We start from the raw sequence: 14,767 nt of genomic DNA on the forward strand, positions 1-14,767 counted from the left end.
TAATTGGACCATGCCTTGTGGGGTTTTTTTCGCCTTCCTCTGGATCAACTGGGATATGTGAGGGAGCAGGCTGGTGTTATACTTTGTACTGGTTGAACTCGATGGACGTATGTCTTTTTTCAACCAAAATAACTATGTAACTATGTAACTATGCACTAAGCCACTGCGCACAACTGTACCACCCACACTAAGCCACCATACAAGGTACATCCATGCATACTTAACCACTTAACGACCAGCTAACGCCCATAGGCGTCGGCAGGTCTTAAGTGGTTTACCATGGAAACGGCCGCTCGATCGAGCGGCCTTTCCATGTCAGTTCACGGAGGGTGTCTCTGTGAACAGCCGGAGAGCCGCCGATCGCGGCTCGCCGGCAAAATGTAAACACGCGGGGAAGAAATCCCCGCTGTTTACATCATACGTCGCTGCTACGCAGCAGCACCGCAAGGCAGATCGGCGATCCCCGGCCTCTGATTGGCTGGGGATCGCCGGCATATGATAGGCTGAAGCCTATCCTACAATGCGCAGGACGGATATCCGTCCTTCGCCGCTCAGAGGGGAAGAGGGAGGGAGAGGGACGGAGCGCCGAAAACGCTGCGGAGGGGGGCTTTGAAGAGCCCCCGCAAAGCGCAGCAAGCCGGCGACGATCAGACCCCCCCAGCAGGACATCCCCCTAGTGGGGAAAAAAGAGGGTAAGTCTGATCGCCCTGGCATAATCCTGATCTGTGCTGCGGGCTGGAGAGCCCACGCAGCACAAATCAGGCAAACCACCCCTGGTCCTTAAGGCACTTCAGCCCAGGGCCGGATTTGTACTTTTTACCGCCCTAGGCCACTGTCACCAGCCGCCCCCCTTCAGTATAGGTAGCGAGATGACCCCTCCCTCCTTCACTCTAGTATACGTAGCCAGGTGACTCCTCCCCCTTTCTCCCCCCTTTCCCTATAGTATAGGTAGCCAGATAACGCCCTTAATCCCTCCTTTTCCCACCCCCCTTTCAGTATAGGTAGCCAGCCGGCCTTCACACCGCAGCAGCCATCTGTGTCACTCATTTCTCCACTCGTATACAGTGTAGAAGCTTCCTCTTTCTTTCCATCTTCAATGCTGCCCAAGTCAATAGCCACCGACCACAATGCAAACGTGCACAGAGAGCAAGGTAACTGCTGCAGAGGCAGCTAGCAGCAGAGTACCGCAGTCAGGCGCTCGCCTGATCTCTCTGCATTGCAGCATTTGCAAGCTTACAAATGCTGCATCAGTTTAGCCTGCTGCTTTGGTGCCCTTCCTCCTGTAGTGCCCTAGGCCATAGCCTAGGTGGCCTTGGCCTAAATCCGGCCCTGCTTCAGCCTAAATAAACCTACTGTCATTAAGTTACATTAGTTATGTTAATTAAAATAGATAGGTAATATAATCTTATACCCACCTTGTTTTAAAAGAACAGGCAAATGTTTTATTTCATGAGCGCAGCCATCTTTTTGGTTGAAAGGAGGTGACAGGGAGCATGAGACACAGTTCCAACTGTCCTGTGTGTTGATCACCCCTCCCAGTTGCTAGGCAACGTGAATAACAACATAGGAAATCCCATCATGCTTTGCACAGCATCAGTGAAAAAAGCCCGGGCAGTTTTCTTTGAAGGAGCGGAGCTTAAGCTTTTGTGCAGCTAAAAATAAGGCTTATGCAAGAAAAACAAAGTTCTGATGCTGTGAAACTGTTAAAGAAACACCAAGCCTTTTCAGTGCTGCTGAGTAGATTTTTAGTCTGGAGGTTCACTTTAAGTAAGTACGAACTCACCTGCAGCAGAGCATGCACACAACTGCTGTACTTAGCCGCCACCCACACTAACCCACCACCCCACTAAGCCACTGCCCACACTAAGCTGTTAACCACCGGTGCTTCCGAGTCCATGCATATTTACAGCCTTTGGTAGTAATCAAGGAAGGTGTCACTGACAGAGCTGGATTTACCATAAGGCACTGTAGGCACGTGCCTGCAGGCGCATGATGGTGAAAAGGTGGTTCACTATTCCTCCCCTAGTGCTTCCCTCCTTCCTTCCCTATGCAGAGTCCGAGCAGAGCGTAAATGAGAGGTTACTTACCTGGGTCTCGGCATTCCACTGACAAGATCTCTTTTCAGTCGGGGCACCACTAGATACTTAATACTGAGGGTACCTCTGGCTACCTAATGCTAAGGGACACCTGTAGCTACCTGTGACAGGCAAGGAAAGTAAGGGAGAAGTGACAGCTGGGCCAGCCAGCACATTTGTGGTGCAGTTCAGCGGGGGTTTGTGGGATCATGGAGGGCGGAGTCTAGAGTGCCAGGACATCTGCCTATAGGCTCCTGTGATGTAAATCCAGGCTTAGTCAATTACATGGAACAATGGCAGCCTGTGTACAAGATGATAAACATTTTGATGATGGCATCTTCCAACAGCTCTGCTAAACTTTCATTTGCAGGAATTCCCGTAAATAACTTGAGTACGGCCATATTTGCTGAGCGTGCAGCAGATGTGGAATGACACCAGAGCACTGTGGGTGTCTCAGTAATAAGTCATTAAATTTCTCATGCAAGAAGGAGCAGGAGCAGCCACCACAGTGGGGTCTGTGTGTCAGGAAGAATATGGAATGCATGAAAACTGAGCCTCTCACGGAATGGCAGCTCAGTCTGCAGATACAGCCACCAAGGATGACTCGCTGCTGCGCTCCCCTCTGCAAATGCTTCACATTTTTACAATACTCTTTTTTTTTTTTTTTTAACTAGTCACATGATAAAATGTGTTATTTTTATACACAATTTCATAGTAATCCCACAAAAGTATTTTTTCTACATCATATGAAGGAAGTGAAATTGTATGACTGCTCAAATCTCCTACCAACCCAAATGTGCCCCATCTAACCAGTGCTAGCATCCTAACTGTGTGTCTCCCCTGCTCACCAGTCCTATCACCCCACCTACCCCCCAACTAACCAGTGCTAGCATCCTAACTGTGTGTCTCCCCTGCTCACCAGTCCTATCACCCCACCTGCCCCCCAACTAACCAGTGCTAGCATCCTAACTTTGTGTCTCTCCTGCTCACCAGTCCTATCACCCCACCTGCCCCCCAACTAACCAGTGCTAGCATCCTAACTTTGTGTCCCCCCTGCTCACCAGTCCTATCACCCCACCTGCCCCCCAACTAACCAGTGTTATCATCCTAACTGTGTGTCTCTCCTGCTCACCTGTCCTATCACCCCACCTGCGCCCCAACTAACCAGTGCTAGCATCCTAACTGTGTGTCTCCCCTGCTCACCAGTCCTATCACCCCACCTGCGCCCCAACTAACCAGTGCTATCATCCTAACTGTGTGTCTCCCCTGCTCACCAGTCCTATCACCCCACCTGCGCCCCAACTAACCAGTGCTAGCATCCTAACTGTGTATCTCCCCTGCTCACCAGTCCTATCACCCCACCTGCCCCCCAACTAACTAGTACTATCATCCTAAATGTGTGTCTCCCCTGCTCACCAGTCCTATCACCCCACCTGCTCCCCAACTAACCAGTGCTAGCATCCTAACTGTGTGTCTCCCCTGCTCACCAGTCCTATCACCCCACCTGCCCCCCAACTAACCAGTGTTATCATCCTAACTGTGTGTCTCTCCTGCTCACCTGTCCTATCACCCCACCTGCGCCCCAACTAACCAGTGCTAGCATCCTAACTGTGTGTCTCCCCTGCTCACCAGTCCTATCACCCCACCTGCGCCCCAACTAACCAGTGCTATCATCCTAACTGTGTGTCTCCCCTGCTCACCAGTCCTATCACCCCACCTGCGCCCCAACTAACCAGTGCTAGCATCCTAACTGTGTATCTCCCCTGCTCACCAGTCCTATCACCCCACCTGCCCCCCAACTAACTAGTACTATCATCCTAAATGTGTGTCTCCCCTGCTCACCAGTCCTATCACCCCACCTGCCCCCCAACTAACCAGTGCTAGCATCCTAACTGTGTGTCTCTCCTGCTCACCAGTCCTATCACCCCACCTGCTCCCCAACTAACTAGTGCTATCATCCTAACTGTGTGTCTCCCCTGCTCACCAGTCCTATCACCCCACCTACCCCCCAACTAACCAGTGTTATCATCCTAACTGTGTGTCTCTCCTGCTCACCAGTCCTATCACCTCACCTACCCCCCAACTAACCAGTGTTATCATCCTAACTGTGTGTCTCCCCTGCTCACCAGTCCTATCACCCCACCTGCCCCCCAACTAACCAGTGTTATCATCCTAACTGTGTGTCTCTCCTGCTCACCAGTCCTATCACCTCACCTACCCCCCAACTAACCAGTGCTAGCATCCTAACTGTGTGTCTCCCCTGCTCACCAGTCCTATCACCCCACCTGCCCCCCAACTAACCAGTGCTAGCATCCTAACTGTGTGTCTCTCCTGCTCACCAGTCCTATCACCCCACCTGCTCCCCAACTAACTAGTGCTATCATCCTAACTGTGTCTCCCCTGCTCACCGGTCCTATCACCCCACCTACCCCCCAACTAACCAGTGTTATCATCCTAACTGTGTGTCTCTCCTGCTCACCAGTCCTATCACCTCACCTACCCCCCAACTAACCAGTGTTATCATCCTAACTGTGTGTCTCCCCTGCTCACCAGTCCTATCACCCCACATATCCCCAAATAACCAGTGCTATCATCCTAACTGTGTGTCTCCCCTGCTCACCAGTCCTATCACCCCACCTGCCCCCCAACTAACCAGTGCTAGCATCCTGTGTGTGTAATCTATTCACCAGTCTTACTACCCCAACTTCTCCCCTACTCACCAGTATTACCAACCTAACTGTACCCCATCTAACGAGTGCTATCATCCTAACTGTGTGTCTTCCCTATTCACCTGTCTCACCACCCCAAATGAGCCCCATCTAACCAGTGTTATCATCTTATGTGTCTCCTCTACTCACCAGTCTTACCACACAAACTGTAACCCATTTAACCAGTGTTGTAATCCTGTGTGTCTCCCCTGCTCACCAATCTTACCGCCCCAGTTGTGCCCTATTTAACTAGTATTGTCATCCTAACTTTGTGTCAGTCAGTCTTACTACCCCATAGCAAAGAAATGAACAGCGCTACTTAAAAACAGATGAGTGCTTACCTGCAAAAAAGTGCACACCCCACTCATGGGATTCAAATACACAATGAGCATACACATACCTGTCTACCACTTGGAGGATGTTAGTTTCACTAACAATTTGCAATTTGTTAGGTACTTGTCCCTCCCACTGTCGAAGAAGTCTTTCCTCCATGGGAGGGGACCTAACACTAACTAAATTCTACCTATGCATATGCATAGCCTGGGCGCGCTACCAGTAAAATTGAGAATTGCGCAAAAAAAGTGGGATCAGCGCATCACCAGGCCGCCCCTGAATGGCCTCAGCTCAGAGATGCGCTGAGCCCCCCCAGAAACTGCAAACGCACCTTGAACCCAAACAGAGACTCTGCATATACACCAAAGGAAAACTATTAAGTGGGAGCAGCTGACCAGAAATAAATCAATCAAACATAGCAAAGAAATGAACAGCGCTACTTAAAAACAGATGAGTGCTTACCTGCAAAAAAGTGCACACCCCACTCATGGGATTCAAATACACAATGAGCATACACATACCTGTCTACCACTTGGAGGATGTTAGTTTCACTAGTCTTACTACCCCAATTGTGTCCCATCTAACCAGTCTATACAACTGAGTGTCTCCCCGTTCACCAGTTCACTGCAGCTGGGTGCTCTCTCAGCTCACTCTGTCCCACCACCTCTACTTACCAGTCTTATCCCCTTCACTACCTTCAGTTACCGCGATACTCCACTTGCGGCCACTGCTATGTTAATTTACATAGTTACAACTGCTATGTAAAGGCAGGGAGAGCGGGCGCTCAGTCACATTAAGCTGGACTGCTAAGCAGCTCAGATTGATGAATCAGGCTCCTAGTATAAGCTATTTATCAAGAAGAGAGTCACATACAATTATTGACTGTTACAAAACTTATATTTATTAAACATTTCTCAAACCAATTATGACAAAAGATACATTAAAGAGTGGGGACCAGTCAATGGCTTCTCTTCAGGAGTTTTTCAGCACTTGATTATCAGTTCCCTCAGGCCTGGAACCCACTGAAATCCGCAAACGCAAAACGCAACCGCTAGCGTTTTGTCTGAGCGGTTTGCAAGCGGATTCATGCGCGTTTTCGGTCGCGTTTTGCAACAGTGTATTTTTTTCCTCAGCGGTTGTGTAGCGTTTTGCGTTTCGCGTTTTTATCCTGATTGGTCCTGTGAATTATTTTTAATTTTGTTACAGTGTGCTGAACCGCAAAACGCTAGCAAAACCGCTCAGTTTAGGTTTTGCTGAGCGTTTCTGCTAGCGTTTCAATACTTTACATTGAAGCGCTAACGCTCCCAAAATGCTGCAGGTCCTGCGTTTGCGTTTCTGGGAAACGCAAACGCTCCTGTGGAAGTTGCCCCATCCATTAACATTAGCTGAGCGTTTTGGCAAAACGCTAGCGTATCGCAGCGCTGCCAAAATGCTCAAAAAAACGCTCTTGTGGATTCCAGCCCTAATTCTGGGATTTCACTTACGTATGAAACAGTTTTGTATAGTCTTGCATGTGCTTTTAGTAACACTATTATTGTGGTGATCATAAGCTAAAAGTACGTTCTGCAGAGTTGCCTTAATGGTTTTAGGGGCTTTAATGGGTTTAGGTGAAATCGGAAGGAGTGGAGAGAAATATTTTATCAAGTCGTCCCCTTTAAGGGGTACTTTTGGAGTATAGTTCCATCGTGTGGGATAAGAAGTTATTATAAGATGTTGTCTTGGTAGTTTAGCAAGCCAAAAGGGATTCAGCACATACTACGTCCCCAAAAAAACTCCCATAGACCTTATTATTTAACCTTGAGTCATGTAAAATCTAGTCAGGTGTTCATTTTGCCAAATATAACTCACAAGTTTTTTCATCTCAACTAAATGACTTTCCATCTCCCCTGTCTTACTCCCCTGTCCTTTCTCTTCCATCTCACCAGTCTTACCACACTCAGTGTATTTCTCTTCCGACTTCGTTCTTCTGTCCCATCCACCATCACTGTGTTACTGTTTTACCATTCTCCACTTCCCCAGTGATCCACTTATGTCTCCACAATTTGGTCATGTGACCTGTTATATGATATAGACATGCACATTGGATGCATGGGGAATTGTTTCTGCACCGTGCATCAACTCCCATAATCCTCTATACACATTTATGCTATGTTTATGTGACAACTAAATGACTTTCCATCTCCCCTGTCTTACTCCCCTGTCCTTTCTCCTCCATCTCACCAGTCTTACCACACTCACTGTGTTTCTGTTCCGACCTTGTTCTTCTGTCCCATCCACCATCACTGTGTTACTGTGTCACCATTCTCCACTTCCCCAGTGATCCACTTATGTCTCCACAACTTGGTCATGTGACCTGTTATATGACATAGACATGCATATTGGATGCATGGGGAATTGTTTCTGCACCGTGCATCAACTCCCATAATCCTCTATACACATTTATGCTATGTTTATGTGACAACTAAATCAATACATTTATCTGAAGGCTATGCAATGGTGAAAACCGCGATTGGAACTCTTAACGCTGACTGGCAAGTAAGGATGACCAACAAGATCCAAATAATTGTGGGCTGCTGCAGGATTATGCAAACTGCGTATGCAAATGTATGTAGATTAAAAATGGACCAATCAAATCCCACCTTGGCGAGAATCGATTGGTTCATTTGTAAGCAGCCTAAATTTGCATACAAAATTTGCACAATCCTGCATCAGCTTAGAATTATTTGCAACTCACTGACCATCCCTACTGGTAGATATATTTTGTAGTGCACGCAGTTCTTCTGAAGAAAGAACATAGGTGGGCATATTATAGGGTCCAGTTCAAGCTCTGGTTATTTGTCTGTACGCTCTGCCTCCCACCAATCATTTCTCTTTATGTATGGTATATTTTTTCCTTTCTTTCTTTATTTTTTTTTACCATAGTCTTGTTACGTTGGTATATGTGACTTTCTTAGGCAACCCTTTTTTTAGTCCCATTTGGAGTTATTTGTTAAAACAACAAAAGGAGGATAAAGTCGGGCACCAATTGCTGATAAGTCACCTATTTAATAACTCCCAACACCTTCAATGATACATGCAAAATCTAGCCTTACAGCTGTTTCACGGGAGAACCCGCTTCTTCAGAGGCAGCAGATACAAGTTATACAATAAGAACACGACATATATATACACATAAGCAATAACAGGCCTTACCCCACGCTGAAACCTGTCCATCACTGCCGAGCGCGCGCCAGATTGTAGCACCGCCCCGAGCCGGTCAGTCCGCCTGCTGGAGGAGGCACGCCCCCTTACCTGGGAGGGTGCAGTAGGGTATCCCCAGGCGTCACGTGATACACGTCACGTGATCCGCCGACATCACTTCCTCCGCATTTGATTGGCCGCCGGTATCAGTGAGGGAGGCAGCGTCATACAGCGTTGCCTAGCAATGAGGCACGCTAGGGGTGGACCTGTAAGATAAACAATAAAACCAAAAGTTAAAAACGCAATTATATTCACATTCAATAACAGTTCAGCCATTGGGTAATGCAATTTTAAAACTACAGAACATGATAATTGATAAACGGAATACGATCATACGATTGCATAACAGCAATGCATATGATCCTTATAGGCTATTGAATTTGATAACACAGAGAGCGGCCAATTACAGCTACAGCACAATTCTAGAAAACCAGATATAAAACTGAACATCGAGGTGGTCATTATACTTGGACAGTAAAGATATAAATTCTAAAGCACCATAATTAATGTTTATCAAGAAAGCACCATAGTTCATTTCTTTCATTGAGGCCCATTCTACCACATGCCTCTGTTAGGGAAATTAATCTCGCCTCTTCCCTCCTTAGGGACTGGTCTCTAGAGCCCCCTCTGTGCGGGTATTGGACCACTTTAAGACCACAAAATTTCAGGCAATCAGCATTGCCTGAATGGACATCTCTAACATGAGCAATGAGTCTACCAGCACCTTTCCCAGTCTCAATGGATTTGTAGTGCTCCTGGAATCGGGTTTTTATAGGGCGAGTGGTTTTGCCAATATAGAATCTTCTGCATGGGCAAAAGACCACATACACGCAAAATTCAGTCCCGCAGTGTATACAGTCTTTGATTTGGACATTATATCCACCAAGCTGTATATTCTTGCAAGACCAGAACTGATGACAATGACAGCAGTTGTGGCAACGGAAATTGCCTTTAGGTCTTGCCTTGGTTAACCAATCAGGTTTACCAGGTTCCCTTTGTTATTTGTTAGCATATAGTTTTGTGCTGTACCGGTCATTAACTCTAATGCTAGTTGTTGGGGCATTCGAGTAAGAACTACTACACAACGAGATTAATTTACTATTATTTTGGTTTGTTGACATATTGTTTTTTTACGTGAGCAATGCAGCGCTTTCTTGAATACGCTTAGTTTAATGTGGCCTAATACAATATTAATGTTGTCCTACCCAAGCTATTTGTTTTATCTACTATCATTTACTGTCCACCCATCACAATAAGCAACTTTGTGGAGCTCTGGTTTCTGGTCAAGTGATGGAGGTCATTTCAATCCCAGTAGGTTGGCCCAGCAGAGGCTAATATCAAACCACTCTTCAGTCATTTTGATTGGTAGTCCTGCTGGCATCACTGTCTTACTGCGTGACTTCTACAGCATAAGGGGGGCACCTGGAACCAGTGCACCACAGAGTCTTCTTGTTCGACATTCAGGTTAAGTTAAAGGGAATCTAAAGTGAGTATATAGAGGCTTCCATATTTGTTTTCTTTTAAAGAATACCAGTTGCCTGGCAGCCCTGCTGATCTGTTATGGCTGCAGTAGTGTCTGAATAACACCAGAAAGAAGCATGCAGCTACTCTTGTCAGATCTGACAATAATGTCAAACACCTGATCTTCTGCATGCTTGTTTAGGCTAAAAATATTAGAGGCAGAGGATCAGCAGGATAGCCAGGTAACTGGTATTGTTTAAAAGAAAATAAATATAGCAGCATCCGTATCCCTATTATTTCAGTTGTCCTTTAAGCTGCTTATAATAACCCTGATCACCATTTTGAATACGTCCCTAACGGTTTAAAGTAGACTTCAATTTGAACTTTGTTTTTTTTTTAATTGAAACTAGAGAGGCTGTAGGCAAATTCAAGGAAACCGCCATACTAATTGGTTCTGAGATCACTAAGTTACATTAATGTCTTTAAAGTTCTACAGGGTTCCAGTCATTATTCATTTCATTTTGTGTATTATGAATAAAGAAGTAATGAGTGCTAATACAGAAGCATGTTCTGTAGATTAAGGTATAAAAAATGGTGATTTACAATTACTTGTGTCAGTTTCAGTTTGCTGTATTTCCTGGGGAAAATGGTGTTCTTTTTAGAAAAAATTAAGAGACGACAATGCTTTTGGCCACATTTGTATTCGTTTATTATGGAATACCTTTCAATATTTTTTCAATTAAAGTATCACAAGGTCTTGTGGTATTCATGTGGCCGGGTTACTGATACGTGTTTTGCCTTGTGTTTGGGAATAAGGCAGTTACTAGAAGTATTCTGGCCACATATTTTCTGTAGCCTGCTGGGCCACGAGCCTAATTGTAGTTAAAGGGCAACTTTCAATATAAATTGTAAAATTTAAAATACATGGAAACACATAAATAAAAATTAAATTTCTCCCAGAGTAAAAGGTGCTATAAATTACTTTTCTCCTATGTTGCTGTCACTTACAATAGGTATTAGAAATCAGACAAAACTGACAAGTTTTGGACTACTACATCTCCTTGTGGGGGATTCTCAGAGTTTTCTTTATTTTAAAAAGCACTTGCTGAATGGCTGTTGCTCAGTCCAACTGCCAGTGTGCAAACAGGTGTGTGTGAGGGGGAGGGGGGTTGCTGGGGCTGCAACTTTGTATAGATTATTTTCAGGGAGTGCTTTTGTAAAGAATGAGGCCAGGTGCACACATAGCAGAACCGCTAGAGTTGCGGAAAACGCTAAGTTTTTGCCGCTAATGGAAAACTATAGACTGCAGGAAAAAACGCATATGCGTTTTTGATGCGTGCGTTTTCAAGAATGCAAGTTTTGTTGCATAATCTTCAAAAATGCTGCAAAAAATGCACAAAAAACGCACACAACATAAAATGAAACATGACATAAAACTCAGCATTTTATGTTATGTGTGCACCGAGCCTGAATAAAATACTGAGAATCCCCCAAGAAGAGATGGACTAGTTAAAAACCTGTCTGTTTTGTCAGATTTCTACTAACTTCTGTAAGTGGCCGCAACATAGGAGAAAAGTAATTTATAGCTCATTTGACTTTTGAAAAAACGTACTTCTTATTTGTATGTGTTTACATGTATTTTCAATTTTACAATTTTTCGTGATAGTGGTCCTTCAATGTTAATAATAATTTTAGCATGTGGTTTGCGCTTTTCTCCTGTCGGATTCAAAGCGCATGAGAGCTGCAGCTGCTTAGGGTGCTCAGTAGGCCACTCTAAAGCAACGGAGTCTGGGCCAATGATTCCTTACTGAATAGGGAAATGACTCCAGGCAGGATTCAAACCCTGGTCTTCTGTGTCAAAGGTGGCATCTTTAACCAGTACACTATCCCACCACCTAGTTGTGCCTACTGCGCTACCTATTGTCAAAGATCTGCTCAGACTTCATCAGGTCAGTATTCGTACTAAAATCATTGTATAATCTTATCATTGCCATTCAGTCTAAAGCATCCTAATTACCCTGATTAATTGGGAACAACTATTTTAATCAATTCAACGGGTGAAAAACAGCAGCTCTCTGCAATTGGTTTGTAGACAGGCATGGCTAATAGACAAAGGAGCTCAGTGAGGACCTGCAGCTGTGCATTGTGGCTGCTCACAAGTCAAGAAAGGGCTACAAGGCCATTGCTAGGTTTTCAAGTTGCAGTCCTTTTTTTCTACAATAATGCCTCTTGTACATCATCTTATTATCTTTTGGTACACACCTATGTCATTTCCCGTTAAAAAATTACTTGCTGGTTGAATAAAAGTAACTTTAAAGTGAACCTCCGGACTAAAAATCTACTCAGCAGAACTGAAAAGTCTTGGTGTTTCTTTAACAGTTTCACAGCATCAGAACTTTGTTTTTCTTACCAAAGCATCATTTTTAGCTGCATTTTTAGCTAAGCTCCACCCATCAAAGAAAACTGCCCGGGCTTTTTTTCCTTGATGCTGTGCAAAGCATGATGGGATTTCCTATGTTGTTATTCACGTTGCCTAGCAACTGGGAGGGGTAATCAGCACAGAGGACAGTTGAAACTGTGTCTCATGCTCCCTGTCACCTCCTTTCAACCAAAAAGATGGCTGCCCCCATGAAATCACAAACATTTGCCTGTTCTTTTAAAACAGGGTGGGTAAGAGATTATATTACCTATCTATTTTAATTAACATAACTAATTTAACTTAAAGAGACTCTGTAACATGAAAAAGATCCCCTGGGGTGTACTCACCTCGGGTGGGGGAAGCCTCCGGATCCTAATGAGGCTTCCCACGCCGTCCTCTGTCCCACGGGGGTCTCGCTGCAGCCCTCTGAACAGCCGGCGACAGGCCCGACTGTAATTTCAATATTTACCTTTGCTGGCTCCAGCGGGGGCGCTGTGGCTGCTTTCCTCTCCGAACTACACGGAAATACCCGATCTCAGTCGGGTCCGCTCTACTGCGCAGGCGCCGGAAACTTGCGCCTGCGCAGTAGAGCAGACCCGACGGCGATCGGGTATTTCCGTGTAGTTCGGAGCCGACAGCCGTCAGAGCGCCTGCGCAGGAGCCAGGAAGGTAAATATTACGTCACGGCTGCACGGAGGGCTGCAGCGAGACCCCCGTGGGACAGAGGACGGCGTGGGAAGCCTCATTAGGATCCGGAGGCTTCCCCCACCCGAGGTGAGTACCCCCCAGGGGATTTTTTGAGGTTACAGATCTTCTTTAATGACAGTATGTTTGTTTAGGCTGAAGTTCCTCTTTAAGTCAAAATTTGCCGGGGGTATGAATAATTATGGGCAGCACTGTATATGTGGTAAGATTGTAAAATCAAGAGTGTATGGTTAGTGTTGAGCTTCATGTCAGGCAAGCTAATGATCGTAGCTCTTTCAGAATGAGCAATCTTGTTGACATTTCACAAAGCAACCAATGATATGTTTCCTCATTGACAGATTGTGGCGGTTGTGGCCTGGAAATAAAGAATGGCCAGTCATTGGTCGCCCTGGAGAAACACTGGCACTTGGACTGTTTCAAATGCAAAACATGTGGCATTCACTTGAAGGCAGAATACATTAGCAAGTAAGTGATGGACTTACATCTCACATTAATTTTGTGCTGCTATGAAGGTTATCATCATTGGAAATGGTATTCTAACATAAGAATGTAGTAAGAAATGTACAGTGGTCAGATTTACTAACATATCTCTACTGATAGCAAAGGTTCTCTAGGGGAGATACCATACATACAGACTAGGAAGGATCAATGAGATGCAAATATTTCTGAGTTCATGCAGATTTATGTAAATTTGTATGCAAATATATGCAGCTTGAAAATGGACCAATCGAGTCCCCCCAGGTTTAAATTAATTGGTCCATTTTCAAGCTGTATACATTTGCATAAAAATGTATATAAATCTGCATGAAATATGATCTCATTGATCATCCCTACTACAGACTGGAGATTTGAAAAATTGTCTGATATTAATTGGTGAACTCATGCAGCCCTCATCTGAGTTATATTGGAATATAGTGTGTGTGTGTATGTGTTGTTCAGACGGATTTCAACAGCAGCTCATTGAGCCAGTGCTAAACATTTTTCTGCTCCTGAGCAAAAAAAGCATTCAGCATTGGTTTCTGGCCTATCGGCATTGTGTTTTGAGACTTCTAGGGGGTACGGAACTGCTCCAATGCAGATGTGAATTACTGCGGGGATTACGAACTACACAAGGAGCAGTAACAACTTTTTAAAAGACGATTACATTAATTCATTTGTAGTATAATATACAGAGGCGCCAAAAGAATAAAAGTAGTACCAATTAAAATTCAATAACATATGTGGGTGGTAAGGGTGGGCTCACACACCCCATAAGAAACACAAGTAACAATTTGCATAAAATACAAAACTTGTTAATTTCAATAAATACTGCCAATAGAAACAATTTGCAATGCGTTTCGCGGGCCCCAAAGCCCGCTTCCTCAGGCAAGAAAAATATATACAGGCAGGAGCAACAATGTCCTCTGCAAAGGCGCCACACTCGTCTACACAAGGACATTGTTGCTCCTGCCTGTATATGTTTTTCTTGCCTGAGGAAGCGGACTTGGGACCCGCGAAACGCGTTGCAAATTGTTTCTATTGGCAGTATTCATTAAATTAACAATTTTTGTATTTTATGCAAATTGTTACTTGTGTTTCTTATGGGGTGTGTGAGCCCACCCTTACCACCCACATATTTTATTGAATTTTAATTGGTACTACTTTTATTCTATTGGCGCCTCTGTATATTATACTACAATTTGATCCACCTGGTGGATGGGTGTTGATACCCTTATTTTTTCCTTCTACGGAGAGCGACTTTTTAACCTGAGCGGGGACAGGTCTAATCTCCTCGTCTACGATTGATGTGGTTGCCCTTATCGGCAACCCAGACTTGTGAGTATAAT

General features: G+C 44.9%; 1 protein-coding gene across 1 annotated transcript in view; it reads left to right on the forward strand.

The window, feature by feature from the left end:
- ABLIM2 (actin binding LIM protein family member 2) overlaps positions 1-14,767 on the forward strand; it is a 226,009-nt gene that overhangs the window by 76,589 nt on the left and 134,653 nt on the right. The window contains exon 5 of the mRNA XM_068276796.1: positions 13,280-13,406. Within this exon, the coding sequence (XP_068132897.1) occupies positions 13,280-13,406 (127 nt within the window). The remainder of the gene's footprint in view (positions 1-13,279; positions 13,407-14,767) is intronic.

The sequence above is a fragment of the Hyperolius riggenbachi genome, chromosome 1 (genome assembly GCF_040937935.1).
Source record: "Hyperolius riggenbachi isolate aHypRig1 chromosome 1, aHypRig1.pri, whole genome shotgun sequence".
NCBI lineage: Eukaryota > Metazoa > Chordata > Amphibia > Anura > Hyperoliidae > Hyperolius > Hyperolius riggenbachi.